Source organism: Anneissia japonica, unplaced genomic scaffold (assembly GCF_011630105.1).
Source record: "Anneissia japonica isolate Jap-2015-1 unplaced genomic scaffold, ASM1163010v1 scaffold2003_len1103335_cov173, whole genome shotgun sequence".
Classification (NCBI taxonomy): Eukaryota; Metazoa; Echinodermata; class Crinoidea; order Comatulida; family Comatulidae; genus Anneissia; species Anneissia japonica.
The window spans coordinates 538,707-555,202 of record NW_022758706.1 but is presented as its reverse complement, the minus strand read 5'-3'; the positions used below and the strand labels follow the sequence as shown (position 1 = coordinate 555,202).

At 35.0% G+C, this 16,496-nt stretch overlaps 2 protein-coding genes across 6 annotated transcripts in view; one reads left to right on the top strand and one right to left on the bottom strand.

Moving 5' to 3' along the window:
* Positions 1-1,162: 1,162 nt before the first annotated feature.
* On the bottom strand, positions 1,163-12,098 carry LOC117125368 (potassium channel subfamily K member 1-like). The gene is made up of 5 exons (XM_033271858.1): positions 11,983-12,098; positions 9,948-10,635; positions 8,216-8,247; positions 5,063-5,323; positions 1,163-2,711 (listed from the first exon to the last, which is right to left on the bottom strand). Exons 2-5 carry the CDS (start codon positions 10,271-10,273, stop codon positions 2,488-2,490), a joined length of 843 nt encoding a protein of 280 aa, XP_033127749.1. The 5' UTR covers positions 10,274-10,635; positions 11,983-12,098; the 3' UTR covers positions 1,163-2,487.
* A 2,308-nt stretch (positions 12,099-14,406) lies between these two features.
* Positions 14,407-16,496, top strand: part of LOC117125386 (baculoviral IAP repeat-containing protein 6-like) — a 56,741-nt gene continuing 54,651 nt past the window's right edge. For all 5 annotated transcript variants that reach the window (XM_033271890.1, XM_033271888.1, XM_033271889.1 and 2 more), the window contains exon 1: positions 14,407-14,581. In XM_033271890.1, coding sequence (XP_033127781.1) covers positions 14,407-14,581 — 175 coding nt within the window. The remainder of the gene's footprint in view (positions 14,582-16,496) is intronic.

The following is a 16,496-nucleotide window of genomic DNA, read 5'->3' as shown; positions in this document are numbered from 1 at the left end:
ATTTCCCCTCCGTCGGACAGGCCTGGACACCTGTCGTCCAAAGCACGTCGGATCACGATTTAAAAAAAATAATAATTTGCCTATCCAAATAACGTTATTTTGACTGCCAATTTCTAATATTGTGGTCTAAAAGCACACTTTGGTCCACACTAAGCCATAAAAACTCTCCCTGTGAATTCTACAAGGAGTTTTTGCCGTCGACCGATGCTTGGTCGGCCCCTTGGCTCAGACCCCTCCGTCGGAAATTTCGAACCCCTTGTCGAATAATATCTGGCGCACTTCCCACGCTGCCAATTTCGTTGTGTTGTTCACATGACCCACGATTGTGTCCTTTTCCACGAATCGGTAGACATCTTGAAGTGATCACTTCAAGATGTCTACCGATTCGTACAAAAGGCCTTATATTCGTCGTATTATTATTTACTAAAGTGGTGCTCTGACTTTTTAAACTTACCTGCGAACTTAAATTTAGTTTCAAAGATTTTATGTCAAATATTAGTTAACCATTGATTTATTGATTTTCAATGCAGTGTTTTCTTTTGATCAGTTTTTGTAATATTGTGTTGCCTTGACGGCAGTGTATTTGCAGTTGGGCAATCCTACTACACCTATCCATCCACTATTATATTTTGATGTCTGTTCACGTGATTTCATGTAGGCCTACTCTCATAGAAATGTTCTTTTCACGAGAAACATAACATGCAGATTAAATGATATTCATAAAACAGTTAATTAAAATACAACATACCTATATCTTACGATAAATACTAGACTTATATATAGAAAATAAATCAAAATCATAATAAAAGTGTGTATTGTGGACTGTGGATTATGGACTTGTGGATGAACATAGATTACTGTATGTGGATTATAAGTCAGCCCCTAGGCTGTACATCATCCTCCAATAATACTCTCCTCTTTATAATCCAAAAAAATAAACATTTACAATGGAAACAAATATGATTTTGAAGTAGTATGATAGGCTGTAAATAAGATTAAATGATATATGTAAATATATAATATGCAAAGAGAATTTAATATTTCACTCAAGGTCTTCATGTTAATGCATGGTGTAGGCCTACATCTCTACGGATGAATTCGTCTGCTAAACTAATCAAGAGAAGAGAAAATAAGACACTAGAAAATGATATATAATGTACGTTAATTTATTATATGACTTTGAATCGTTCTATTTTTTAAAATTATTTCACGTTCTAAAATATAATTTACCGACTCAATAACAACAACAACAACAACAAAAAGACATAAAATTGTAGCACACAATTCAAAAAATATAATACAATTTTATGAGCAACATTTCGTAATCATATCTGCTGCCAGAGCATAGTAGTAACAGTGGTTAAAACTAGTGATTAACGGCGTGTGTGTTAAAATACGGAGATCGTTCTGTCTTGATTTAGTCCAGTCAACAGTAACTTTAGCAGTGGTGGATTCAAAATTGCAAGAAATTGTAGAAAAAAGAAAATTTTAAGTAGTGCCATTTCCGGCCATCTAAAGGTGCCATAATCGTACATTTTCTTACCATGGTTGGCGCTAAGGTGATAGACCCTCCATCTGTCAAATTCCCTCCCTGGGCCCCCCTCTATTTTAAATTCCTGGTCCGCTACTGTTTAAAGTACTGTCTTGTTTAAGAAAAAAACGTTTTTTTGTAATGTCCTGTTATTAGCGTGAGTGAGATGAAGGCATGCCTTCATGCGCCTCAAAGCAACTGCTCTTTTGAAGGCCTACTGCTAATGGACCTTTTTGGAATTTTATTCAAACATAACAACTCACCAGTCAGTACAGGGCCAGAAATACGCGCATGTCCCACAAAGACTTGTCTATATTACGTACCGCTAGGCCCTACTCGCTGTCGTTTTGTGGTAGACCTACCTTAGCAACGATCAACGGGCCGGTTAATTTGACGCACTGAGACTACCGATGACGTAGGCCTACCAGGGGTGGGGTTCCCGGATTACAATATTATAATAGTTCTATGGTTTGAAGATGACATTTCATTTTAATCTGATATAAGCTCCGATGAAAAATGCAGGCAGCTATAGTATTATTAGTCGTCGCATAGGCCTACTTTAATAAACTATACCGCAGCCAAGTGGTTATCAAATAATTAATGATGGCGAACATATTGCGACGTGCATGCTTGCTACGCAGTTTGCAATGGCTTCCATTTTTCACGTCCTGCTTTTCATAAGCCCGCATTCATTCAATCATCTATTCATCCGTTCATCCACAATGTTTAAAAAAAATAATGATTCTGAACTTTTCGTCTTGTAGGCTTTGATACACTGCGCGTAGCCATCAGACACATCAGCTTAACGCATTGCCAATTACTTTTATCTGTACAGAAGAAAGTAGTGTACTTGCTTGACGGTTGATATTTTAGGCCCACAGCCAGCATACATAAATTAACAATATGCAACGTGGGAATGGCATTTAATCGTTTAAATAATTAAATAACCAGACAATTCATTTAAACAAGTCTGATGTTTCGCCGTTCTCTGGCGAATCGTGCTCCATGGACGAGTAGCCATCATTATTGTAAGGAATCGGGAATAATTCTTGTTCTGCTGTTTTGTCGGTGTTTTCCTTTTCGCATCCATACATGGAGTCTAATCTTGAACGCACTTCGGGAATCGTGACGAATAGGTCGACCAGGAGAAGAACCACACCAAGTCCAATAAGAAGATAAACTGAAATGAAAAATATCATTTATTATTTTATTAGATGTTAATGTGATATTGGTACTTTTTAAGGAATACAGTATACACGTTTATCTGTCAGATTATTCTATTCAGACAAAGTGTGTTTGGTCGGACTTTTGACTGACTAAGTAGAATATCATTTTCTGAAGAAAAAATATTTGTATATACGATATTGATATTAATAATAATAATAATAATAATAATAACTAGAGGGCACTCATAACTCCGCCCACATTATAATTCTCCTCAGTATAAATTTTCCCCGTATATTGTTCCCATAAAAAAACAGACTCGTAGGGATTTGAAATGGGGCTGGTAGTGTGGAAAACACTCTTCTAACCACTACACCAAACTATTGTCCCATAGGCCTATATACCACTTTGAAATTAATGGTCATATGTTTGCTTGCACTTTACCGGCAAGCCCGTTTAAGTACACACACGTCTATACGGCAAACAGTTATACACATTTTTCGATCATTGTATCCTTGATCTTTGACCCTGACCCTTCAAAATTAAGTCACTTTCAGATCTTGGAACATTGTGGCTACGTTTGACAAATTTCTGATAACAACTGTTTCAAAAAATCGTTTTTTTTTGTTTATTGTGACCTTGACCTTTAACCCTTACCCTTATTCAAATACTTTGAGATCTTTGGTCATGGAACATTGTGACCAAGTTTGACAAGTTTGTGATTAAAACTATGGGCTGTAGACAAATAAATGAAAAAAATAGTTTTTCGTTGATTGTGAGCTTGACCTTTGACCCTGACCCTTCAAAATTTAATTAGCTCCAGATCTTAGGTAAAGGAACTTTGTTGCCATGTTTGACGAATTTCTGATAAAAACTATTGGCTGTAGGCTGTTCACAACAAATATGCCGACAGACAAATAAATAAATAAATAAACAGAGGCAAAAACATAACCTTTTGCCAACTTCGTTGGCGGAGGTAATGAGATCTTTAGTCATGAAACATTGTGACCAAGTTTGACAAGTTTGTGATGAAAACTATGGGCTGTACACAAATAAATAAAACTAAACGAAAAAACTATTGAATTGTTTTTCGTTTATTGTGACCTTGACCTTCGACCTTGACCCTTCAAAATGTAATCAGCTCTAGATCTTAGGTAAAGGAACATTTTGGCCAAGTTTGATGAATTTCTGATAAAAATATGGGCTGTAGGCTGATCACAACAAATATGCCGACAGACAAATAAATATCTAGATAAAAAAAACCAGGCGAAAACATAGGCCCCCTAACCTCCTGCCAACTTTGTTGGCAGAGGTAATAATAAAGATCATGATAATAGAACAATAATGATGATAATGATGGTCATGATAATGATAATAATAATTTATTCTTCATAAAAATAGGAATATCGATCTATTGTAATTTGCATATTTTAAAATATAGGTAATAGGTATAGTTAAAGGTAAACATAGGCCAAAATTATACTTTGTTTACTCCAGCAAATACATGCTTGTTGTTTGTTTCATTTTATTGATTTATTTGACCAGTATATACACACACAAAAGATATGAACAAAAAAATATTCATATTGAAACACAAGTACCATCAAAATGTCTAACATCACGCACGCATTCCCCTCCGTGCAAAAACCGGATGCACAAGCTGCCGTACATGTATGGCATGCGCGCAAGCACACATGTACATTTTCATATGCACTTCCTAATTATACAACATTCTCGTACCAAACTATGGTATCTAAATTTAGGTAATTCGTTATTATTGATTTAAATTTATTTCTATTCTGTCCCGCGTGTTATGTTATTATAGATTTTCATACCGAAATGAAAAGCTGTTCGTTTAGTAGTGTTAATCAATACAAATATAATTTCTAAAAACACTTAAGTAGACTAGTTCCCGTCATAAAAGAAATGTTTGCACAGATAAATAAATTATCAACTAATTTGAATAATACTGTATACATAAGGAGTTATATGAATGCCTCAGTACCTAGGGCCAGACGCGTTCGCTCCATTGCAGCTCCCCAGCATCAGCCTTGCAGGGCGCCACCATGCATCATCAACATCATCATCATTACGATCATCGTTATCGCTATCATCATTATCGTCACCGTTATCATTATTATCGTCATCATCATCAGCATGGTCTGTATTGTAATCGTCATAAATGTTATCATCATCGTCGTTATCATTATCATCATCATCGTCATCAATCATCGTCGTTATTATCATCATCACCACCATCATTAATACGCATCATTTTATATACAACAATATACATAACATAAAAATTATAATATAGGCTCGATGTCACCTTGGAATTATATAACAATTGTATAATACTGTACATACCCGAAACTAGAGTCTGGTATATGGCTCGGTGAGAATGACTCCATTCATCGTTTGTGTAATTATTAGCTGGGATGAAGTCTCCTAGACCAATCGTCGTTAACGATATAAATATGAAGTAATAACAGTCTAAATACGTCCATGATGGCTCGAGAGAAAAGAACACTAAACTGGGCAGTATAACGAAGAATAACCCAGTTAACGTGGTAAGGATAGAGAGGTGCAGCATGCGGATTGGTAATTCTTTAGCGGATTGTGATGAAGCTTTGAAAGCAAAGTAAATTAAATAAAAATAGTTATATATATAATATATTTATGTTTATAATTATATATATACACTTTCAAACACCTGTCTCTTATACACATCTAGATGTGTATAATAGACAGGCCTATAAATGGTCATGATGTGATGTCGTCATGACCATATTTAGGCATGTCACATGTTTCTGACAAATAAAATATGATAGTCTGGACAGGGCTTAAGTATGTGCAATTGTAACATAAGCTAGCATTCACATTGACCGGTTAATGTGTGAATTGGTGATGCACTACGTGATGTAGTTTTACTATTCAAGACCATGCTAAGATTAGCGATGAGGAAATTTTGTTAGTACAGCATCATCACCTTAGCAACTGCCCCACCGGCCGATGATGGAGCAGCAGGTGTGCTCTCCTCCGGTGGCCTGTCTCTTATACACATCTAGATGTGTATAAGAGACAGATATATATATATATAAAACATCACATATGGCAACGCTAGTCAAAATGCAGAACATAGATTTGTCTACATTTATCGTCCAGTTAATGGAGTCATGATTTCCGTCTGCTCTTGCGAAATAAAGGGATACAATATTAGCAGTAATTCTGCAGTGAACCAACGTGGCGTTAAATTTAAATAAGCACATGGTTCAATTGGAATTGAAAATAATTAGAATACTGTATGCTGTATTATTATTAGAAAACATTAGGCCTAGGCTATATATATTCTATTATATAGAGAATACGAGACTCGTTACTGCGACTAGCCCCTTTATACTATGTGTATATTGATATTTAATCATTAACGCACCATTTGATATGGGCTGTTCCGACTACAAATAAAAAAGATGATACAACAAGGTGTCAGTGATGTGAAAGGAAACAGAATTGAAGCGGGAATACCAGAAAAAAATCGAATACTGAACGCAATTTTCTGTGCCATAGACTATTTAGAGCAAGTCTATCTAGAAAATATGACGTCAAAGTCATTCATCATTCACTCACCGTCTACTGTATTCCCTCGGATTATGAAGTGTCGGTTTAGGGGATGGGGTGTGTTCTTTAGGAGGAGGGGAAAAGCTTGTTAGAGTAACTACAATGGTGTGCCGACATTCAAACATTAGCAATTAGTCTGTTTGATCCTTGGCTTGCACAGATGACTATATAATGTGTGTGTTTTGGTTATCATCTCTGGCAAGGAAAAAATAAAGCCCGTTTGTCCTTTTTCCAAGAAGCATGGACGAGAATGCTTTAGTTCATCTAATCTTTAGTTCCTCCTTAAACCGAAATGTCCACTGATTAATCTCAGATAAGAAAGTATAATACATACTCCAAGTATTGAAATACACGCCATCGTGTTAGGATTCAATATTTCGACATTAATTATGTCATCATCAGGATCATCACCTGAAGATGACATAATTAATGTCGAAATATTGAATCCCAACACGATGGCGTGTATTTCAATACTTGGAGTATGTATTATACTTTCTTAGTTGCTCCTTGCAAACGTAATATACGTAAAATTAATTTGATAGCCATTGCTTATTCCTGTCAATCAAAAGATTAGTCATTAAAAAATAGTCCAGTCCATTTATACTTTTATATGTAAACACCACGATCTATATTTACGTCTGTGCCTCTCCGACAATCCATAGAAAGTGTCATAGGATGTACAGTGTTAAATGTAACGCCATGTGTACTGGTCATTGGGGTGAGAATCGATCGGAATGACGAATTGACGCCTGAGATTCATTATTTACCTAACAGCTTCAATCTTTGGATAAAAGCGCGTTGCACTTTTTGAACTTTCTGTAGACCTATTGAAATTGTACCGTCATCAAACAACCGATGGCTATAGGCCTAATATTATGCCCCGGCAAAATATTTCACCCGGCAAATTTTCGCCCGGCAATTTTCATCCGACAAATTTTCACCTGGAAAATTTTCTCCGGCAAATTTTCCCCCGAAAAATAACACGGTCAGAGAAAATAACCGGTGGCTGGGCAGGTGGGGTGTTGATTTTTGGTTAGCGTTAGCCTAGACCCATCTGTGAATTATCTACATCTAATAGATCTACATACAGTAGCTAGAATAGGATGACTAAACCCTGTAAGCAGCCTACCAGTTTCATCAAAGCTTATATGGATTATACAACAAGAAAAAAAAAACACATTAAACATTAAAAGGAGAGTGAATATCATCACAATTGTCTGGAATATTGTTTGAAGGTTGTACGACAAGTAATAGGCTAATAAACTATAGTATATGTTGTGTAGTTGAAAGTATCTTGATGTTTTTTTCGGATAGACTGCTCTAAACATATTCAGGAACAGGTCATTTTTCTAAAGAACGCTTAGAGAACATAATTATTTGATCAAGACATTCTCAACACACTTTTCAGAACTGCAGAGGTCTATCGTAAACCAATATTACTATTTTGCTTAACGAATGCGGGTTGGCCAACTATGTCATAAAACATTTATCTAGCCGTAAAAAAATCGAAGTAGCAGCCTTTTCCGGCTTTAAAAATATATTGGTTTTCATGATAAGTGCAACATGATTTTTCCGAACCTGTACGAACAAACTGTTCTTCTATTCACAAATATGAACAAGAAACCAGAATACAGTACAAGCTTACATGGACATGAAGAATCTATTATCAATTCAGTCTCATTATTATTTGTATATCGCGTCGATTCATTTCAAGTATTGTAACAGCTGAAGTCTAAAAAGTCCCATCTGCGTAATTGTTGAACATTCGCATAGTATAATTCAAATTGTGTTTACTGACTTGTTTTTATCATTTTAATCCCACTTTGATGTTTATTAATTATATATATATATATATATTTTTTAATTGCCACTGTCTCCCCTAACCCCGTGCACCCTACTTGCCTGTACGTGTGTATATCTCCTTTCCATTCTGACTACACAATTCAATAGTTTTTTATGCATTACGAATACTGTATTCTTATTTAAGGCACAACAATTGTTATACGTTTGGTATTTTATAATGTTAGGGTTTCCTTAAATAGCTACAGCAGCCCCTTCTCCCCCACCCGAGCTTGCCCGGTTACTTGTGTATTGTTAATGACAACTGTACAGTATTTACTGTTAATCGTGTTTATGCGAGTATATGGATATTCTTATAGGCACAACAACTGTTATCACTAATCGCGTTTAATGTTTATTAATTTCAGAGGTTTCTTTAAATAGCTATATATAGTCTCCCACCCACACCAGGTTGCCTGTGACGTGTTTATTTTTCCATATGCTGAATTGAATTCAATCGAAAAACAATTATGTAACAGAAGTGGGGATGGAAAGGTATAGTTTAAATAGCATTTTAAAGTGGGCTTAAAATAATTACAAATTAAAAAATCGTACTACTGTAATTAAAATGAACTATAAACTATGGATTTTGTTGAAGATGTGTCACTTCTGAATGTAGGCCTATAATATGCTTTGCTTTGCATTTATTGACAGGCAACAGTTGCCTGTTAACCTAAATGCAATATCTGTTTACGGTCTAGGCCTAGGCCTTGTAAATTAATTTCGGATACTAGGACGTATTTTTATAAAGTAGTCCTAATTGACAGAATAGCCATCCCATCCCGGAAAGACGATGTTCCTGCCCTGATTTTGTCAGAAAACAGCGTTGCAGTAACGTTATTTAGTCAGTAACGTTATAATACGTAGGCATATTTATAGTTCCACAAAAAAAAGAAGTTTTGATCACCAAACTACAACGTTATAATTACGTAAAATGGGTAGCTGGGGAGTCATGATATCTCTCTAACTCCACGTAAGGCTCATTTAATTTGGACCAATTATAATTTAACAACACGCTCACATTTGTCTATTTCCGCGTGAGGGCTTTAAGTACAAACTCACATTTGAGACGGACATCAGTACAATGCAAGGAGTGGTTTGATAATCTCGACATCCGGTAGAATATCTTTGCGTTCATAACGAGTCAGAAAAACATTTTGATTAAAATATGCCATATGTAATCAGTTAATGAGACGCTTCCACCCCACCCCAGAATTAAGGACATGGACAAAAACGTGTTTAGGCCTATATTTCATTTGGCCTTTGGAGTATCCATATTTAGTAGACCCTGTGCGCCTACATAGATGGTGTATAATATTAATAATTCGTGGCCTTATTGTATATTATCTCTGTTCAATTTGTGTAATACTTGGAGCTTGCAAAATCAGGTCTGTTTATCCTGGTTTCCAGAAAATAGCTACACTGTCGCTACAGCGTTATCACTGCAATCGTCAGATTGCGTGGCTGAGGTTCGATCGACCAATCAGAGTATACAGTAGGGCCTATATGAACTAGGCACCATTGTTTATTCCCATGCTTGGTCTAATAAATCTTATGAATCTCAATATTGAAAAGATAATCATTTACAATTATAGGCCCTATTATTTATTCGTCATATTCTAATTTTACAGGGATGTTGTCAAACCACATCTGTAGCAATACTATAGGCGTATATGCCATTACAAATTAATGAAACCAGCAAGGATAAAGGCCGGTTGTTTACTCAACTCATCGAATATGACTACGCATCCTGAATAAATATTTTAAGAATGATTTTTAAAAAATTTACCCTTACGTACCTATTGTAGTTAAGAGTGTGGTAGTAAAAAACAGCGACGACCAGAAGTCCCAGCTACTTGGAGATGTTTTATTATGGTAACTCCATGATACTCCGAATTCATTGGCGGCTATTATTACTTCTACTAAGTCCTCAATGTCATTAACATCTATACATTCATTCGTTTCCAGGAAATCGGTGATTCGAGTCGAAAGTTCCTGGGTATATTCAGCTTCTATTGGTGACTCCATCCGAGAAAATATTAACGCGCCGAAACACAGATATGATATAAATATGACGACTAAGATGAGACATGAACTACCACCAGTACACCAGTTCCTCATACTCAAATGTGAAATGTTTCAATCAATCAAAAAAGCAATATAAGCCACAGCTGTTGTGAACTTGGTTTGTTAGAATACAGTCATGAAAAATGTTATAAGGCGTTTACGTCAAACATAGGCCTAGACCTATACCGATGTTCGTATCTTCAATCCTGTTCGAATGCGTTACCATAGAAGGCTACTAGGTTCCATAAATACTTCTGGCTATATTAAAAATAATAAGAGTAACACATATATGAATAGGCCTAAATATATGACGAATAATGCGCCAAACATAGACCTTTACCCATGTTAGTCTCCAATCCTGTTCGAATGCGCTACCAGTAGGCTACTAGGTTCCATCAATTATGATACTTCTGGTTCTATCAAAATAATAAGAGTAACATATATATAAATGGGCATGAATATATGATGAATAATGGTACCTGCATTTTTGTGAATTTATATTATTAGGCCTAATGCTATAGTTGATAAACGGTTGCTAAGTTTTTACAGCGATTAGAAGCTTATTATTAATAATAAAAGACGGTTCATCAACTATGATACTTCTGGTTCTATCAAAATAATAAGAGTAACATATACATATATAAATAGGCCTAAATATATGATGAATAATGGTACCTACATTTTTGTGAATTTACCGTATATTATAAAATGTTTATTAATAATAAAAGACGTTTATGTACTATCGCTGATGCACATGCGCATAATGAACTCAAAGCTGAATACGCCAACGTGTTTTTAATATATCGTTTGTCACCATAATCATCATGACTGCCACCACCACCATCGTCATCATTAATATTACCGCCATCATCATCGTCATCATCATCATCATCATCGTCATCATCAATATCATGTCATTTATTTATTCAGACGAGACAAGTGCCGGGCACCAAAACAAACCAAGTTACCATGTAAACTAAACTTAAATACACGCTAAGCTATACTATAAAAGAATGTGACAGGCCAAGTTACATCATAATCACCACCACCAATGTATCATTATCACCACCATCACCATATCATCATTATCCTCATCATATGAACACTCAGTACGCCTTCAATTACTTATTAAAAAATCGCAAGGGTGATTTTAGGTGGAATTCGAACCGTTGCTGGATTGAATGTTACTACTTAAATTAGACCCACCGACACATTAAGTTATGGAGAAAAATGTTAATAGGCCTAGGCCTACTACCCACTATTTTCTATATCAGTATTTATACAGCAAACAATACCCCAACTCTTATCTATTGAAATCGTGTCGTAATGTTTGATTTCAGATTTTTCATCAGGTGTGGCACCGGGTCGGGTTGATGTGGATCTCCCCGTTGGTAGCCTAATGATTAATACAAATACGATTATTTGATCCTCCAGACGACGTGCGAGAAAACATATAGGCCTAACACTAGCGATTCACCATCACTTTTACTTCTGGACCGTAACTCCGATACAGTACAATAAAATATTATGTTACTAAGGTTAAGTTGTATACGATTCTACCACTTATAGTATTCATTGCACAAAAGCTTGAAATGAAGCTTCTAATAATTGCTGTAAAAATTTTGAACTTACCGTTTATCAACTCGCATTAAATGTTAAAAGCATAATGTATACGACTATATATGAAATGATAATGTCAGATATTACACATAGTTAGCATAATAACCTATACCATATTGGAAAATAGACACAAAATCACTTACCTTGTTGTAACCGGATTCCAACTGTTCAACTGGTATTAAATAATCAATTGTTGCTGTCCGATAGTGATTGTTTTTAATCATGCCCTATGAGGGCGCTGTTTATATTTTTCAGTTTGAACAAAAAATATAAATAAGAGATCTAGGCTTATATATTCTATGCAGGGAACAGTGAAATTACACTGTTCCCTGGTCCTATGTTACTTTCTTCGCAAAATTTCTGCAGAGCAACAACTTTCACTATAAAATTACTCAAAAAAAGTATTTCAATATACTTACAAAAATAAAGTATATCAATTTTAAAGTTTTAATCATAAGTTAAAAAATGAAGTAGACTGCCAGCGTAAAAACAATATTTCCCAAAATATAAGCACAATGTACTGACATATTGGTTGGCATCTTAACATGATTAGTGTATTTAATTATGTGAATTATACATATAATAGAAATAATAGTAATAATACTAATGATAATCCGAATGGCCGAGCGGTTAGCAGGGGCGCCGCAAGATAGCCATAATATCGCCCTGGTTCGACGGCACGCTGTGCACTATAAAGAACCCAGTACATCCTTCGAGACGAGTAGGGGATACCACGGTGTACTGGACAAACAGCCCCTGTTGTGGACGACGAGAGTTGCTGGTAGGCCTACCGGGTTCAAACCGGCCGGGTAGCACAAACACCGTAAGGGACGCTTAAGACCTGTTTATACTTCAACGATAACGATAATAATAATAATAATAATAATAATAATAATAATAATAACAATAATAATAACAATAATAACAACAACAACAACAATAATAATAATAATAATAATAATAATAATAAAAAAAAATAATAATAATAATAATAATAATAATAATAATAATAATAATAATAATAATAATAATAATAATAATAATAATAATAATAACAATAATAATGATATTATTATTATTATTATTATTATTATTATTATTATTATTAAGTTAGACTTACTAACTTGTTTTACAAATTATTCAAAATATTGATGATGTTATCTAATTTAGTCTGTATTAATGTTTTGATCGTTAGTAACGTACCGGTACCATGTTTGGTATTTGAATAATTTTATGAAGTACTAAAGCTCATGAAATAAATTGAAATTAAAAGCTTGTCAATTTTTGGGTTTGCTGCCCTCAGCCGGGTGTTGTTTGCGATTTTTTTTGTCTTAAATTATTGTAACATTCAGGCCCACTTATGTTATATTTATCCGAGTCACGTAGCTTGAATTATTTTTAGTGAGCTGCAATCTCGATATGCACTATTAAGCTACAGCGAGTTGTAATGTTGTTTCGATGAAGTCAGGTATTAGAGCAATCAACCGGTATACAAATTATTTTTTGTCTGTTTTCTCCTACAACATTTAATAGAAATACCGTAATGGTGTCCGGCGGGAGATAGGTCAGCTTCAAATATTTATTTATTTATTTATTGACACTTCGCCTTTAGAACGGTGGCACACACAACTCGTGTGGTGCGGTCGGATAAAAATAACAACTAGAATACACTAACAAACTAAAACAACAACAAAATCAAATAAAGAAAAACTGTATAATTTCTGTCTCTTATACACATCTAGATGAGTATAAGAGACAGAGTATACATATATACTCTCGTAAAACATACACTTTCTATTTAAGCTTAACTTCTTTTCAGATGTCATCCGAGAGCGTCTGGACGTCTACTAATTCCAAAATCAAATCTCAAATGGAAGCGGACGCTCCCTCTAAAAATCCATGATCAAAGGGGACAGAGAATACGTACCCAAATATATTTAAGAGGGTGGGGGGGGGTTTGTCCCCTCACTTTTTGTCCGCAATGTAATAATTTCATAAGTCAAGAAGATGCCTGAAAATTGTTGTAATGAACTGCATTGAAGACTTGTACAGCAGGTATTCTATCTCTGCCCACAAACATCTGAATTACTACTACTAATACTAATGATGATAATAATAATAATAATAATATCATTATAATAATCTATAATAATAATATCTGTCTCTTATACACATCTAGATGTGTATAAGAGACAGCCTTTTTGCCGTTTTGGTCTATGCCGTTTTTGTACTTGTCATTGCCGTTTTGGTCTATGCCGTTTTGGTACTTGTCATTGACGTTTTTGTCTGTTGCCGTTTTGGTACTTGTCATTGCCGTTTTGGTTTATTGCCGTTTTGACAAAGGTAAAATCTGGCCTGAGCAAGACAAATCTTTGCTTATGACGCAATATCCCATCATGCACCTCACCGGCTCACAAGTAAATTTCCAGACGATACTGTAGCTAATTGTCTACTGACCCCGCAGGGGCAGTAAAAACAAAAAACCAACCGGTAGAACTAAATCTGAACGAAGGCGGTGCTGTTGCATTTTAGGAAAATCCCTGTTTAACATGACGTCATCATGAAAGATGGCTGCCATGGATTGGCTTATATTGGAAGACGGCAGCTTGTCGATTGGGGAGAAAACTAGAGGAATTTCTTATCACCCAAAATTAAATACTCTTTTGGTAGTAACCGAAGATTCAAGTCTTCAAGTTTTGGACGTTAATACCGGTGTCATTCTTCAAAAGTCAACACTATGTGGTAAACTATTTAGGCCTACCTATCAATGTTCTCTCTCAATCTGTAACCGAACCGAACGTATTGGCATTGCATTGAAATGTGAACGAAATCCAGTCCACTCGACCACCACGCCTGTATTTTTTCTACTTGGTTACTGGAAGCTTTAGCATTGTATTATTTAGGAGAATTACGTACTTGTGATATGCATTTAAATATTGCGATTAGTAGGGGTGTTTTTTTTTGTGTATTTTACTTCCACAAATGCTTAGGTTTTTTGATGGAAAAGTAAGATTGTTATGTAATGTAGCCCACGTCGCACGTAAGCTACTGTAGGCTAGGCCTAGCCAAAAGATACTAGAAACACAAGATAGAGTTCTCCCCAGAAAAAAACTGTTCCACCGAAATGCATAGTGGGAATACAAACAATGGGGCGCCGCGTACAGCTGGATTCTAAAAAACTTCTGCCACCGGCCTAGTCTCCTTTTGCGGAGGTTGAAATCGTTGCCATTATCCATAAGATACAAACAATTAGGCATAAATAAATCAAAACAATAAAATGACAGACATAAAAGCACAGAATCGTATGACCAGACTCTGATTAGTGATAAAGTTTTTCCTCCAGTAGTGGAAAAAGAAGGGCGCTGTGTGCGTTTGGATATACTTAGCAACAGAAGGGCACCCCTGTACGTTTGGCCTAAGTATAGAAAACTTGCATTATAAAAAGAGATTGACGCTGCCTACGTCGGGCCCAATTTCCGCCTCATTTTTGCTATGCGAGTGTGCTCTATTTCTAGTATCATTGGCCTAGCCTATATTCACTGAATAAATGTAGACCTACCATAGTTAGTGGAAGTACCAGTGGTGTAACTGTAGGTTAGTTCTAGCATTATTTATAATATGGGATTCAGAATTTATGGATAAAATATGTTTTAAGCATTTTGCACATTATCAAATTTTGCATGAATTTGCTTGCATAATTTAAAATTGTTCAAGAAAACCCTTGCACATTATTGTGCAATGTTCTTATCCCCCAATTGATAGTTTAATTATATTTCGCAAAATAATTAAAAATACGGTACGGCATAAGGGATACAGTGTGAGTATAGCAGGGCCTTGGGCCTTGGTCAACATACTGTAAGCTTAAGTCATGATATATCAAGAATGTGGCTTGTTAATGTTATACTCCTAATAAAATGATTGTGCATTTAACAGAAATGCATTTGAAACTCAGACAAAGTATAAAGTTGAAATTCAACCCAAATAAAAGTAAACCTACCTACAGTAGGCCTATACATAAATGCTTATAAATAAAATAAAAAAATATAAATACTATATATTATTAAGACATTTTAAAAACACCAATACATTCAAGAGTGTTAACCTAGGAAAGTACCCATAGGTCTACAGTAAATAGTTCCCAATTTAGACTAAGCCACTCGCTACTTCAGCTGTCTGAAAAATTCCCCCCTTCACCAGAATTTATAATTGTACCAGATTAATTGAAACTGCCTGTCAGTTTCAATACCAACAGAAACAGATCAAATGTTGATACTATACCTGGAAACAGGAACTGTTATATTTAAAATAATGAATGCTCTAAATTATCCTAAAAAATGTTGATTGTGAAAGCACATTGAGGCATTAATGCATAAACTTACTATTATTGAACAATGACCCATGTACTCTTTGTTAGTGTGATGTGATAAAACGTTTAAAAAAATCAATGATGGAAGAGAAAGAGAATGAATAGAATGGTGTTAAAAAGGAATGAATGAAAAAATAATAATTAGTAAAAAAGTAATGAACATAAAGAAGAATATGTGAATAATGAAAAAAAAATCTTACCATATTTATTTGTGTAAACACACAGGAGCCTTTTATGTTTGGGAAGGTTTTTGAGGAGGCGTTAATATTTGAGGGCGGAGTTTATTTGTTT